We start from the raw sequence: 15471 nt of genomic DNA on the forward strand, positions 1-15471 counted from the left end.
TGGTGAAAGAGCCAAGTGCCGAGCAAATCTCGTCTCCTCCTGGTCCCACGTTCTCCCTCCTGACATGGTGCTAATGCTGACTGATTGGTTCCTGGTCCTTCTGTCGCGCCACTTTCCCTCTAAACTGCGGCAGCAGGGAGCACCAACCGTCATGAATATGCATCAGCGCCACAGCTGTTGAGCCAAAGCGAGGAGCTGCCAGGCTGGTTTTTCCTCGAGCCCAACTCCAGCATCCGTCCTCTGCCTCCCTGACTCCACAGCCTGTGTGGATTGCAGTTTTTCTTCCGTAATGATCCAGTTCGCTGCCCGATCTCGGACAGTTTTAATCCCCCATCATGCATTTCTTGCTGCAGTTTTCACAGAGTGACAAAATCATCTTTTGGCAACTTTAGGTGCAATCATTTCCTGTGGCTGCTAAACACGGTTTCTATAGCAACGAGGCAGATCTCCTCGATAAATGACAATCTTTTTCCCTCCGCTGAGATTGTGCTTCGACCGCACATCCAGATTTGTCACACATGATATGAGGGAGAGCGGAATTCACAGCCACGTCTGCGCCGTCTGCCTCTGCAGTCGCAATGTGTCTGGCCCGACACAACCAGGAAGTGATGACGGCGGAGTGTTGGCTTCCACAACAGCTGAATGAAGTTGCATTTCTCGTGTCAGGAACCTTTCTTTCACCATTGTTTTCCTTGATTTGGTTACTTTTTCCCCCTGTCATGTCGTGTTCTATCTAGTTCACCAGACTCATGGTCTATAGAGGAGAGAGTTGTGTGACCTGGGACAGAGGTGCGTGTTTCCTACACTGTTGGCAAAGTGGTGAAGGTGTCGCCCTCAGTTGAAAACCAAGTTGTAAACAAGATCCACTGACATCTAGTTCTCAGACCTGCAAGTCTGTCAGCTCAACCGTGACCCTGCCGATGCTTCCATTACTCTGCTCCTGAGCACTTCACAACCCTCCTCCACTACAGCTCCTGACGCTCGACCGGACTTACTCTTAGGTTTATCAAGCGTTTACATCATGTGATCACAAGTCAGAGGCAACACAAGGTAACCACTCGTGATGGGTATGTGAGGCTTCATGACACAGTATTGAAAGGTGGATGAGGTTTCATAACACAGTATTAAAGGGTAGATGAGGCTTCATGATACAGTATTGAAGGGTAGATGAGGCTTCATGATACAGTATTGAAGGGTAGATGAGGCTTCATGACACAGTACTGAAAGGTAGATGAGGCTTCATGACACAGTATTGAAGGGTAGATGAGGCTTCATGACACATTATTGAAGGGTAGATGAGGTTTCATGACAGTATTGAAGGGTAGATGAGGTTTCATAACACAGTATTAAAGGGTAGATGAGGCTTCATGATACAGTATTGAAGGGTAGATGAGGCTTCATGATACAGTATTGAAGGGTAGATGAGGCTTCATGACACAGTACTGAAGGGTAGATGAGGCTTCATGACACAGTATTGAAGGGTAGATGAGGCTTCATGACACAGTATTGAAGGGTAGATGAGGTTTCATGACAGTATTGAAGGGTAGATGAGGTTTCATAACACAGTATTAAAGGGTAGATGAGGCTTCATGACACAGTATTGAAGGGTAGATGAGGCTTCATGACACAGTATTGAAGGGTAGATGAGGTTTCACGACACAGTATTGAAGGGTAGATGAGGCTTCATGACACATTATTGAAGAGTAGATGAGGTTTCATGAAACAGTGTCCTGATTTTCCGACTTGTAAAACAAATTCAACGAAACTTCACATAACTTCTTCAATTTCATCAACCGTGCAACACTGTTTCATGACACCTCATCTACCCATCTCTAGTGATGCGCTTTATTGGTTTAAAGGGCCAGACACAGGCCCCACCTCCAGGTCTGGCATTCATATGTGTCGCGATATGTGACACACATGACCCCCGACTGGGGGGCGTGACACATGGTTTTGAGTGAGAGTCACACATGGAAACAACACCTACCATCAAGCCTTTGGACAAAAATAAAAGCACTGTCCTCTTCGCTTTCTGACTCATTCAACAGTCGCCACTCACTCCAAACCCGTTGTCTAGCACACACACTTCTTCTCCTTCCTTCCTGTCAACTCATGGCTGTTCTGGCCCTCAGACCAGAGTGTGAATTTCAGTAGATTCAGCAACCGTTCGATCGGCCAGAGGAGCCTACACGAGGCTCGTGCTGGTGGATCTGGCCAGCGTTTGGGTGGTTTTACTGCAGACAGAGGCGGTCGTTTGAAATGAAGACAAGCCGTCCCTCAGTCTGGCCACTAGCTTTCACCGGAGGACTTCAAAGGTGTCTTTGTGCTGGGCCTCCAGGAGCCTCTGGAAATGAAACACCGGCATTTTGTTGGACTAAAATTTCAGAAGTGAGGGCGATAAGCAGAGCAGAAATGTATCCTGCATGTAAGAGGCTTAAGATTAAATTCCCTCCACCTGCAGGGAGTCGCTTTGCCATGTGGCATTCAGTGTGACAATTAGAGGGTGAATAACCTTTCTTATCCTTCAGAGCCGAACTCGCTCAGGTTCACCTCTTGTCTTGTCCCGTGCTCTGGCTCTGAGTCGGTCTGACCTGCGCTCCTCTCCCCTCCGTCTGTTTGTCCTCCGTCTGTCCTCGTCCTCAGCTTCCACCTCTGCCCTCCGCCGCTCCCTGACTTCCCCCAGTGTCCCAGCACATCTCTTCAACTGTCCTGCCCTTGTCTCCACCGCAGACCTCGGCCCAGCGGCGTCTGCCGGTGGCCTTGTTTCCCTCCCCCCGCTGCTGCTGTTGTCCCTACTTACCCAGCAGGATGACGATGCACAGCAGGATGGCGATCAGCGCCCCCGTGCTGAGGCCGGCGGACGAGAGGAAGGCCTCGCCTTGGCACAGACGGAGCCTGCCGTGGCGCTGACACGGGCAAACGCGCAGGGTCAGAGTGCTGGTGCCGCTCAGCGAAGGCTCCCCGCCGTCCCGCACCACGATGGGCAGCTCGTACAGCTCCTGGGTCAGGTGGTTGAAGCGCCGGCGCCTGGCGATGATGCTGGCTGTGCTGTCTGCGAAGGATGAAGACACAAGTCACATGGGATGCTCGCATCATCGCGCCGGAGGTGTTGGTTGAACCCCACAAGGGTGAGGCAACGGTTGAGTCACGCATCCTCCAGCACATTTCTGAGTCAAGAAAATGTATGAGATATTTAGATTTTTATTCACAGTTTTTCCTCAGCAGTTTGTGTGTTACTTTCTTCTTTATTTCTTGCGCCTGCTGTTGGTCGGACTTTTCAATGACAGATATCTTTGGGCTGATCACATGGTTTCATGTCATTTCACAAGGTTCTGTTTTTTTGTGTGTAAGGTTATTGAACTCAAATGAAATCAGTCATTCTGAAATCAGTACTCACAGTAATGAATCAGTTCTATTCCTCATATGGGCCCTGGAGCCATTTGTTCCAGAAAAGGTGGCCCCGAGATCAAGAAGGTTAAGAGTCGCTAGTCTAGTCAACTGTCAACTGTGTTGTAGTAGTGATGGGTAGTTGAGGCGTCATGAAACAGTGTTGAGGGTTGATGGCGCTCTTGTTGTAGAAATGTGAGGTTTCATTGAATGAGTTGTTCAAGTCCAAACATTTTACAACAGACAGCGCCATCTGGTGGCCTCTGAAAATCAGGACACTGTTTCATGAAGCCTCATGTACGCTTTGATGCTGAACCCCTCAAGGGTGAGGCAACATTTGAGTCACGCATCCTTCAGCACATTTCTGAGTCAAGAAAACGCTGAATGGTGCAGGACATTTTCTGTCTCTCCCATTCCGCCCAGTAAATAGCTCCACTGCCGCCGCCGCCGCCGCTCGGAGACCTTCGCCTCCCACTCCAATCTCCGCTCCATCTATGAATAATTACAATGATCGACAGCTGGAATGACAACACGCACTTCAAGCTTTATTAAGTCCGACTTGCAGAATCACCACATCAGCAAGCAGACGGGTGGGGGGCCTGAGACCTGAGCAGATGCAAATAGGACTCGGAAGATGAGACGAGGAGTTTGTGCCAGACAGAAGAGGCAGCGTGTGTGAGGCTTCACTGCCAGAACTTGTCCTCACGGCGACCACGCCGCACTTCAATTATGTCAAGCTCATTTCAGCTAACAAACCTTGCAGGTGGGCGGAGGAGCGCGGCGCGCTGGGTGACGGCGGGCGCCGCTGCAGCCCGGGCGTGTTGTGACAGCAGTTACCTGCAGTGTGGGACCAACGCTCAGCGGAGAGTGCGTGAAGGAAGGGTGCTTTTAAGAACATTTCACACTCGGCTGGGGATGATCTTTTGATCCGTGTTACTTCGCAGGTCACCCGCCGCAATTTCCCTCTTTTTTCCTGTCAAATATTCATGAGGTGCTTAAGGAGGAGAGTGGCCCGTGTTTCCCGCACGTGTCGGAGCATGCGGTTCGCACAGCTCAATTGTGGCTCAAACGTAAGAAACTGCTACGAGTTTACGATGATGGTCAATGAGCTTTAACCTCTTCCCGGAGAGAGAGCGTCCGCCATCTTGATGTTAAACCTGGTCAAGAGTTGGAGCCTCGGTGTGGGGTCAGACTGCGCCCCAAATAGAGTGTGTTGACATGACGGCTCAAGTGCCTCTTTGACAGGATGGAGAAGAAAATACACTCCCAACTGTTTCTGTCATGAAACGCACTGGAATGTGACAGAAACGTAACTCAACAAAACTCACCAACACTCGGAGTTTTACAAACTGCAAAAAAGCAAAGTACGCTGAAATTTCAAGACACTTTGGCGTGAATTTTCAGGAAAGAAGCTTTGTATCATTTCAATTTCATTAAAAAGTTTCTTGGCTTTTTGAACACATGCATTCATGTTCCCTTATTTCTGAAATATGGCACTTTTTATTCTGCATATTATTTTTCATAATTGAGTTTCCCCTCAAAATAAGTTTTGAATTCCACCTTCAAATTTCATTGTTTAATACGTAATTCACATTTCATTTTTGTTCAGAGAGATGCTGACATTTTATGAATTTTCTAATACAAATAATTGTGTACTGTTATGTTTTTAAATATACTTCTGGTATTATTTCGAATTCACCACTCAAAGCTCATTGTTTTTTTCTCATGATTGTAATTTCTTCAGCAGGTCTCAGAGGCAGCAGTCCGAGCAGAGCTGTCCCCACACACCTCCTCCAGTTCTTCTCACCCTGCCACCCTTGTTTCCATGGCTTGTATCCAGGTCCTTGTTCTTTCCACCACGACCTTGAGTTCATGACCATCGGTGATGGTTCTGGCTCAGCTCCTCCTTCACCACGACAGTCCATCCATCTGTCAATCTCACGCTCCCCTCGTCCCTCACTCGTGAACAAGAGCGTGAGACCCCTAAACTGCAGCTGAGCTCCAGAGCTGCAGCAGCTTCCTCTCCGATGTTTCCACACGAGGCTGGCGAACTTGGACACAGGTGAGTGACACGGCAGCGAGTCTCTGTCGTTCTCCTCCCTCCAATATCAACTGATCTATTTAAGAGTGCAGTTTATTTCGAGGTCGTGAGACTCCGTTTTAATTTCCTTCTGGAGGCAAATGTCATCACAAAGTGACAGACGATGAGATCAGACACGTTCAATTTCCAAGCATTGTTCTGGTGTCGGCAGCGTCAAGTGGAGTGTGCTCAAAGGCCTTTTTGACCAACAACGTTGTCACAACTTGCTTCTCCTGGAGAGGCGGAGCTGGAGCGCCGCCATGTTGTGACGGCACTGACGCGGCACCGGCGCCGTGTCAACCTCGGTCCGGGCGGCTGAACTCACCAACACCACAGGGGCTCCAGACTCAGATGGAATCACGACAGTTCCAAGTCATTCTGACAAATGCTTCTCTGTCAACCCAACAAGAAGTCAGAGCCTCAGTTCACCGTGCAGCTCCATCCACTGACAGTAACCTGTTCACTGCTATGGCTATATTGCTCCTTTTATAACAATTGTTGCACTTTTTATGACCTATTTTTTCATGGATTCTGTGTATTTTATTTTTTATTTTTTCATTTATGTATGTTTGGATGACGAATGCTAGATGTGTAGACAATGACAAGCAACGTTTTTCTTTGCTTTATATTCACCTTCTTCAGCCTCCGCTTGTTTAATTTCCAACACTATGTGACTAAACGTTACCATTATTGTTCTTGTGTCTTGTTATATTTATTCATTTACCTAATGTATATCCCACAGTAGTTAAAGCTATCATAGGTTAAAAAAAAACCAAAAACGTTAATCATTAGTCAACACCATCTTTTTTACATGAAACACTTTCTTAGATACTTTCATTTACACCTTACTTACACAAAAAAATTTATTCATGACTGATTTTCCTATTTTCTCAACAGTTTGCATAAAATGTATTTTTTTCTTTCGTGAATTTGATGTACATGACTTGCACCTGCTTCTGCAGTTGGTCGGACTTTTCATTGACAAATATCTTGGCGCTGGTCACATGGTTTCATGTCAATTCACTAGGTTTTGGTTTGTTTACGTGTCTGGTTATTGAACACAAATGAAATCAGTCATTCTGAAATCAGTACTCACAGTAATGAATCAGTTCTATTCCTCGTATGGGCCTTGGAGCCATTTGTTCCAGAAAAGGTGGCCCCGAGATCAAGAAGGTTCCTCATGTTCAGAGGCCACCAGATGGCGCTCTTGGTTTGGAAATGATGTGAGGTTTCAATGAATGAGTTGTTCAAGTCCAAACATTTTACAGCAGACAGCGCCATCTGGTGGCCTCTGAAAATCAGGACACTGTTTCGTAAAACCCGAGCAACTCTTCAAGACTGCGTCATGAAACCTCATCTACCCTTCAATACTGTGTCATGAAACCTCATCTACCCTTCAATACCGTGTCATGAAACCTCATCCACCCTTCAATACCGTGTCATGAAACCTCATCCACCCTTCAATACAGTGTCATGAAACCTCATCTACCCTTCAATACTGTGTCGTGAAACCTCATCTACCCTTCAATACTGTGTCATGAAGCCTCATCTACCCTTCAATACTGTGTCATGGAGCCTCATCTACCCTTCAATACTGTGAAGCGTCATCTGTTCATCACCGTCTAATGGTAACGTTCCTCTCACCCATGACTCTCCCTCATAACTGCCACCATCAGTCTGGACTCATAGGCTTCAGAACAACAGCGACTCTTCAAAAACACATTTTTTGCTTTTTGCAAATCCTGGTGTTCTGCGTTTGGTCCTCCGTTTTTGTGTGTCACCTTGGCATTTTGGCAGTGTGCCAGCTACATTAGGCGTCGAAGCTTGCGTGGGTGAGCGCATGACTCCTCTGTCCTTGCATCTGGAGTGTTTAATCTCCCCGGTCACGGCTCCGTCATAACTCTGATCAGAAGCACCAGGAAATGAGTCAAATAAAAACAAGACTTCTCTTCCGAGCAGCGAGACGTCGGACTGAAGAGACGGGGAGGTGCAGGAAGTGGTCCAGACTGGAAACTGAATATATATGTTCCAGCGATTGTGTGCACAAACAAGTTAAAACCCCGTTTTCTTATCCGCCTGACTTTAAACAAATGCCAAAAAGTATTCTCCGGCCTCTTAACCATCCTTTGTGTGGAGGAAAAGAGGTCAGGAGCGAGTTAGCGCGGGGGATTTTTGTCTGCCGCACAACAGCAGAGTGAGCCACTGTTAGCAACATGAAAAGAAAGAGCAAGTGTGAGGGGCTTATTTTAATTATCAGAAAGTGTCGAGGAGCCTCCTGCTCTCGCTCGACCTGATACCATGAGCCCGGCGAACACCGTCTAATCCTCGGTGGCAGTCAAACACGGTGCCACCGCCACGACTCTTTGGAGTGCAAATACAGACGACGGCTGATGGCAGAAGCTGCTCGCTGTTTAGAGGCTTAGCGTTCGGAAGTTGGAAAGTCTCTGGGCAAACTTGGAAATACGGCTGAGACGAGGAAGATGGGTCGACTTTGGTGCCACATCTATGTAGGTCAGGAGAGTCCAAGTCTTTTCAGAGAGAGAGGATCTCACCCTGACACCCGAGACCGTAAATCAGTGACGACTTAACCAGCACAACGGACGCAACCTGCCGACACATCGCCTGGAAAGATTTAACAAAACACCGACCGAACTGGACTGAAGTTTTTGCCTTGTTTCCACGGTTGACGTTGTTGTCGAGTGTGGCCATGTGGAGCGTCTGGTCCCTGCAGTGACGCTGGCAGCACCATTTCAAGTTTGCTGACACAGAACATCAGCAGCGGCAGAGACCCCTCTGTGGGCCAGAACCAGTTTGAGAATGACTTTGCATCCTCTCGTTCTCTGGAGCGTCTGGACCAGTGCACCAGCTGCAGTGAGCTGGTCTCAGGTGTGGACGGTCCGAACGACACCTCTGTTCCGCACACGTATGTGGGTCGTACATCTCCTCTCCGCTCCTGCACCTGCTTGTTTTAATGTCACCCACTGACGCATTTATCTCATTCTCTTTCTTTTACTTCTTTGATTTACTCAGAAATGTATTTGCATTCGTCAAATGTAGTCGTTTTCAAAAATGTTTTACCCTTTTGTAGAATATTTTGGTGATGATTGGAGTTGTTTTTGGCCAGATATTTTGTGCAATTTATTTATTTGTTTTTATTATTATTATTACACTTTTTCTGCCCCTTTTTCATGAGATCAAGTGATATATTTACACGCACACACCAACACCTCTGTTCATTTCTTCACATTTTTTTTTGTCAGATTTATGTCATTTACTTTATGTAAGTTTTGTAAACAGTTTTAGAAGTTTTGTTTTTTTTCCCAAGTTTTTAAAATCTCTTTCCTAAACCTGAGGAGTGGTTGTATTTGAGTTGGGTCAACTTGTGTGTTATTGCTTGTGTGTTGTGGGTTTGTTCTACGTCCATATTTATTATTTATTATCCGTCTCCACAGTGAAACTGTTTGTGTCGCATCTAAAATGTATGAAAAAATGCTTCTCTGGAAGTCACATTCTGCAGTCTAAATCGAAATCTAAAAGACCTGGTTCATGTCCATGATCACGGTCTTCTACACTTGAAGTCATGTACCATGAGGAAAAATAACTTTTTCTTTCTGACAGATGTTCATAATGTGAAGGGGTTTATTCACACATTGGTTTGTTTCAATGACTTTCTTCAAATATCGCAACCATAATGTTCGGTCTCCATCACCATCTTCCCTCAGCACTTTCTCCGAGTCATGACACAACACAGTCCCGTCCGGCTGGAGCCGATGGTCTCACTGAAAGTCAAAGCACGGCTAGATGAAGAGCCTGTGTGAGGCCCACAGCAGGAGCCCAAGGAAGAATCGTGAGGCCAGTGTTGAAACCAGAAAGCAACGCAGAAAAACCCTCCAAAATGTCCTCACAACGGTTTCCAGATAGCATCCTGATCCAGACTGGATCTCGCTAATGTCGCCGCACCTGATCCGGTCCTGATCAGGACCGGATCACCAGACAGAAATCCTGTGCAGACTCAGCTGCTATCGGGAATCTGACTGCGTAATATTTCGCACAGATCTGGGCCAGATTTGGGCCAGCTCTCTGGCGGATCTGGACCACATCTTCATTTGATTTTGCTACTTCGGATCCAGTAAACGAACCAGATGTGGCCTATTGTTCAATTGGCCAGGATCTGAGTAGATCCGGGCCAGATGCTATCAGGGTTTGAATGACAACCAGAAGCTTTCTGCTAGCCTAAAATATAGCTGAGCTAGAATCCAAAATCACCAGCTCAACTGTCCATTTCCGGCTCCAGAACCATCACAAAGGAGCACTGTCAAAAGCCCTGTTCCCTGGTTCCACTCGGAGTCAGAATCAGTGTCAGTCAGTGGGCCAGATGATTTGCCGAGTCGGCGATTGTATGAGTCATGCCGTGGCGTAACTCAGACACTGTATGTTGGAGCGGTGATTCCCACACAAGTCATTTCCCTTCCATGAAGTTTTGGACTCTCCGAGTGCTGGACTCCAGTTGAGTTGTCAAGTAACAAGTATGGATTTCAGCTCGCGTCCTATCACGTTCAGTGATCAGCTCTTTGTCGAGTCATCGGACGCCTCTGATTCACTTAGAATCATGATCCTCTGCCACAGGTCTAGAGAAATTGGAACAGTGCTTGACTGTTGTGACCCCAACCCTTGGCCACTGGAGTCACTGACTGAGTGACTGAGTCACAGTCCTGGTCAACAGCAGCCCGGTCTGAGGTCCGACACACCGTGGGGTCCGTGTGGTTTCTCTGGCACCAGCTACACAAACATAACTGTAGCGCATCAATGGTTGTTATTCTTTCCGCAGTTTCGAAGGAAGATTTTCCGGCACTTCGCATTTCATCTCCGATCAACGCTGTCGGAGGCCTGACCGTGAAAAACAAGCACTTTGCCAGCGAGGCGCACAGTCTGAGGTTTCTTTGCAGTCGTAAATGAAATGGACTCAAGGTGACGGAGGCATGTGTCTCTGTCCGCCTTCGGAGGGACGCTAGCGGAGCAAAAGCTAAATCTCTGCTATTATCTTTCCACAGAAGACGGTCTGAGTCACCCGCTCCCACCGTGGCGTTCCGCCCGACTGTTGGCTCGGAAGCATGTTCCTCTTCTCTCTGTGCTTTGGCTGAGAGCGTCTAAAAGCCGCATGATCGCTGACCGACCTGGGGCGAAGCATTCACCTGAGACTCAAAAGACGGTTGCCATGGTAACGCACACCGCTGGCTCCTCGATAGCACTCACACCAGAGAGGGGAGATGAGAGCGCCAGTAATCCATTTGACAGCGTTGTGCGTAAATATGCCAAAAACCCCTCCGACTATTATGCTGCATCAAGACTCGAGAGGATCTCTGCGGCTTTTGGATCCAGCCGTCAACAATAGCCTCTTGACGGAGGCTGTCATTACACCTCCCAGGTGCAGGGAACTCTGTTGTTCCGTGATGGACAGTTTGGACTCTTCATTCTCAGATCTTGTGGCAAAAAGAAGCAAACTTTTCAACCAGCTTTCGAACTTGTCAACTTTGAGTCCAACAGTCCCGGCACATAGACGACTGCATGTTGTTGGTTCATATCTGCAGCAAACCATCAGCTCCGATTGATTTACATTGGTTCATTCGCGGTTTGATGCCGCGAGGCCGGAGAAGAGCTGGAGAAATGCGTGATTCAAGGAGCCTGACACTGAGGTGCAACACTTCGGACGGGCGCCTGGAGACAGACTTTCAAAACATCATTGTTTATATAGGCAACCTCCAAACTTTCTCAGACGTGAAGTCGGAGTTCAAGAAAACTGAACTGGAGCTAATATCGTCCATGACCTGCCAGAACTCACCTGTGAGCACGTCTGGGGCATGTGAGCAAGCGGAGGAGTGGAAGTACACAAGGGTACTGCGCACATTCAGTGTTGCTGAGTCTGAAAACCTGGAGGGTTTTTTTCTTTTGCTAACGTCGGAACAGTGAAAAAGACTAGCAAACTTTCCGACTCTGAGAAACCGGAAATCGACGCAGCCCTGGAGTGACAGAGTATCAGAGTCCGACTATAGACGAACATAACATGGCACTTGGAGAGAACAGAGCGAGCGAGACTCGACTGCTTCTAGATCAGGGGTCACCAAGCTTTCAGCAAGCACGAGCCACTGCGAGTGTCGTGACCCGAAGGTCAGTACACACTTCTGAAATCACCATGTATATAATGGATGATCAATGATATTCCTTTCAAATACTTTTACACAATAATTACCAATGGCATAACACACAAAAGAAAAAAGAAATCAAACACAATAGGATGGTTATTACATGAAAATGTAACTATTATTATTGTTATTATTTGTCGTGCGCACCATGTTGGTGACCCCTGATCTGGATGAACGGAGGTGGAGTTGTGCCGCGGCTCTTCGGGCGCATGAGTCGCCTCGTCCCCACGGCCTCCGCTGTCGCCTCTTGACCTTGCAGTTCGCACGATGAGACTTATTGCTCAATTTATTTGAAAGAAAAAGACACCCAGGTTTCACACCAAGTCTGCAGCCAGAGAAGTGAAACGGTCCCTGAACCCTTCCACTGATTTCTGACACGGCTGATTCAGAACGCTCCATTTGGTCATTTGGGGTGAAAATTGGGGAGTAAATTCAGAGAAGAATTTTCCCCAGATTTGTTAGAAAGAGAGTCTCATATCTTAAGTTTCGCATTCCACCAACACATTCACGTTCCAGGAATCCCAGCGTCTGAGCAGCTTCCGCTGCCAACATGACTTTTCTCATATTGAATTATTCCATCCAAAGTCTGCCGGTGCTGGCCTCACTTCCTGCACACATGCTTGTCTATCTATCCTTGTGGGGATGTGACCCTTTCCCCAGCCTCTCCCCCTAAACCAAACCATCCAAAACGCATGGATAACCTGAACCAGGACTCTGAACCAAACTGGAACGCGGTTATTTTAAAGTTTTAAACCTGAACCTGAGGCTTGGATTGGTGGGGTCCACCCAAATGTCCCCACATTTCATACTGTCCTCACAAGGATAGTGATTTGTCAAGAATTGGTCCTCACAAAGTAGGATAAACACCCCTCCGCCCCCAAACACACACACAAACTGTGTATTTCTATCCTTGTGGGGAGATTGTGAGGTTTCCCATGGCCATAACCCTTTCCCCAGCCTCTGGCTCACCTGAACCAGGACTCTGAACCAAACTGGAACCCAGTTATTTTGAAGTCTTCATCCTCAGACTGAGGCTTAGCCTCGTGGGGTCCAGCCAAATGTCCCCACAAAGTCTTACAGTCCTCACAAGGATAGTGGCCCACAGCACACTCACACTCACACACACAGTCTGTGGACCATCAATCCAAATCAAATGTGGACCCTTGAATAATTCGTTGGGGAAGCTGCGGCTTATTGGCTGCGGCTGTAGCTGCAGGTCAGAACAGTACCGGCAAACAAACATATCGATCGCTGTAATTACCTTGGTTGTCAGTCAGGGTGAAGTTGGGATTAGGCGGCTGCTGCTCCGGCACGGCGAAGAAAAACCTCTGTCCGTTGGCAAAGTCGTCCTTGTCCACGGCCGTGACGGTCTGGATCACCTGCGAAGCGCCAGAGTCGGGGTGAAATCCCTCGCCAACAACAACGCCGGCAACATTTCACTTTCATCCTGGAGTTCTCTCTCTGAATGCCAGGGGGGGCGCGTGGGACCTCGGGACATACTTTCCAGCCGTACTAGAATAAAGTGAAATGGACATCCACGCATGATTTTTTAAAATGTTTTTTTTGCTGATACTGTTCTTTTGCTACAGTCAGAACAGTGAAAAAGACTAGTAGACCGGAAATCGACGCAGCCCTGGAGTGACAGAGTATCAGAGTCCGACTGTAGACGAACATAACATGGCACTTGGAGAGAACAGAGCGAGCGAGACTCCACTGCTTCTAGATCAGGGGTTACCAACCTTTCAGCAAGCACGAGCTACTGCGAGGGCACTGTGTCGTGAGCCGAAGGTCAGTACACACTTCTGAAATCACCATGTATATACACTGCCTGGCCAAGAAAACGTCGCCCCCTGTATCCTGGATCTGGGGTTGCTGCAGTTGGTCAGGTCTAGGTTCTGCAACATGATGTGCTCAAACGATGACAATGCCCAGATTCATGGGGCTCAAATCGTGAAAGACTGGTTCAGGGAGCGTGAGACATCATTTCCACTCATGGATAGGCCACCACAGAGTCCAGACCTGAAGCCCACTGAGAAACTTTGGGACGTGCTGGAGAAGGCTTTGCTCAGCGGTCAGACTCCACCATCATTGATGCAAGATCTTGGTGAGAAATTCATGCCACACTGGATGGAAATAAATCTGGTGACACTGCAGAAGCGTATCGAAACAGTGCCACAGCAAATGCGTGCTGTACTCAAAGCTAAAGGCGCTCCAACAAAATATTAGAGCGTGTGACCCTTGTTTTTGGTGGCGACTTCTTTTTTGGCCAGGCAGTGTATACAATGGATGATCGATGACTTTCCTCTCAAATACTTTCGCACAATAATTACCAATGGTGTAACAAAAACATCTAACATAATAGGATGGTTATTACACAAAAATGTAACTATTATTATTGTTTACTTTCTACTAGGATAAAGTGTAATGGCACATCCACTCATGATTTTTTTTATTAATATTTCAGGCAAACGGATGTCTTTTCTGTTACAGAAAAATAAAGTTGTTCTTTATTGTAAGTGATCTATTTTCTCTTTTCTTTAATGTTAACAAGGATACAATGCTATGCAGAGGTGCGCTCATGATAATTTTAGAGACTATTTACAGAGGCGGCGGAGAGTTGGGGGGCGGAAGGTTTACGTCTTCCTGTGGTGGGGGGAGTGCAACAGAAAATAATTGAGAAGCTCTGTACGAACTGAACGTAGGACAGGAAGCGGTGTGTCCGCCGCGGTGCCGACGATAAATAAGCGGCCGCTGGTCTGAGCAGCAGCCAACACGCTCCTCCACATGCGTGTAGGGGTTCGATAGCATTGCAGCTAACCTGAGTGGGCTCCTAACAAGGGCCTGGAAGCTCTCTCCGCTCTTGTCCGCTTGTTACCCGTAATTGGCGAAAGACACCGGACGGAGCCGATAAATACTGCGGCTTTATCATTCTGACTTGAAAAAACAGTGGGGTCACGGGACTCTCACACCCCGATCGGGCCGGTCTGAGGCGATGTTCAGCTTCCAGGCTAATACCAGCAGCAGGGTGGAGAGAATAATTCCTCAGCACAAATCCTCCAGGACTTTGACTCAAATGAAGTTGGAGTTTGTCTTCCGCCACACTGTAGCTGTACTGCTGAATGAGAAGGAGAAAATCCTCTCATCCGCCACCCTCTCTCCCGAAAACCCGGCAGAGCTGATTGCTCTCTATCTCACAAAAGTGTTTAATTCCAATGAATCAAAGACGACTGGCAGCAAATTGGTCGGGCGCTTCCATTTGGAGGCGTCGTGGTTTGCTGCTGAGACGCTGCTTTTCAATGAGGGATGATGAAGCAGCGTTCCCTCGGAGGGTGGACTCTCATCTGGTGCTGCCGATGAACAGCGGGAATACTGGTGGTCAGGACCTGCGGTGCCTGCGTCGGCGTGTGTGGGACTGGGCGAGGGAACACCTCAGTGTTTCCATCAAAGGCACATCGAAGTTACGGTTTCAGCGCTGGCATGGTGAGGAAAGAGCTGAGCCAGAAGACAAAGCTCTCCACTGACCGCTGGGTTTCTCCTCTCAACTGTGGTCAGCTTCATAGTGGTCAGTCTGTCTGGACTCAGTTACAGAGAGAAGCTCAGTCATCCAGGCGAGACTCAGAGGAGAACCTCCGCTCCAGGGTGTCCCCTGGAGGAGAGACTCCACATTCCCACAGAAAAGCTGGAGACTTCTGGACTTAGTTTTCTGAAATTCCTTCTGCTATTCCAGCATGTTCAGAGCTACTGAATTGGACAACAAGTACTGTAAGTGCTTGGATGTCTTGGACTCATTCTACAAGCCAACAA

The 15471-nt window shown here is 47.7% G+C and overlaps 1 protein-coding gene across 1 annotated transcript in view; it reads right to left on the minus strand.

Annotated features, from left to right (window-relative positions):
• The window catches only part of LOC128755353 (cadherin-18), a 120852-nt gene that overhangs the window by 9518 nt on the left and 95863 nt on the right, over window positions 1-15471 (minus strand). Inside the window, exons 10-11 of the mRNA XM_053858688.1 lie at window positions 12929-13046; window positions 2801-3052 (exon numbers count right to left, since the gene is read on the minus strand). Of these exons, the coding sequence (XP_053714663.1) occupies window positions 2801-3052; window positions 12929-13046 (370 nt within the window). The remainder of the gene's footprint in view (window positions 1-2800; window positions 3053-12928; window positions 13047-15471) is intronic.

This window comes from Synchiropus splendidus, chromosome 3, assembly GCF_027744825.2.
Source record: "Synchiropus splendidus isolate RoL2022-P1 chromosome 3, RoL_Sspl_1.0, whole genome shotgun sequence".
In the NCBI taxonomy this organism is placed as follows: Eukaryota; Metazoa; Chordata; class Actinopteri; order Syngnathiformes; family Callionymidae; genus Synchiropus; species Synchiropus splendidus.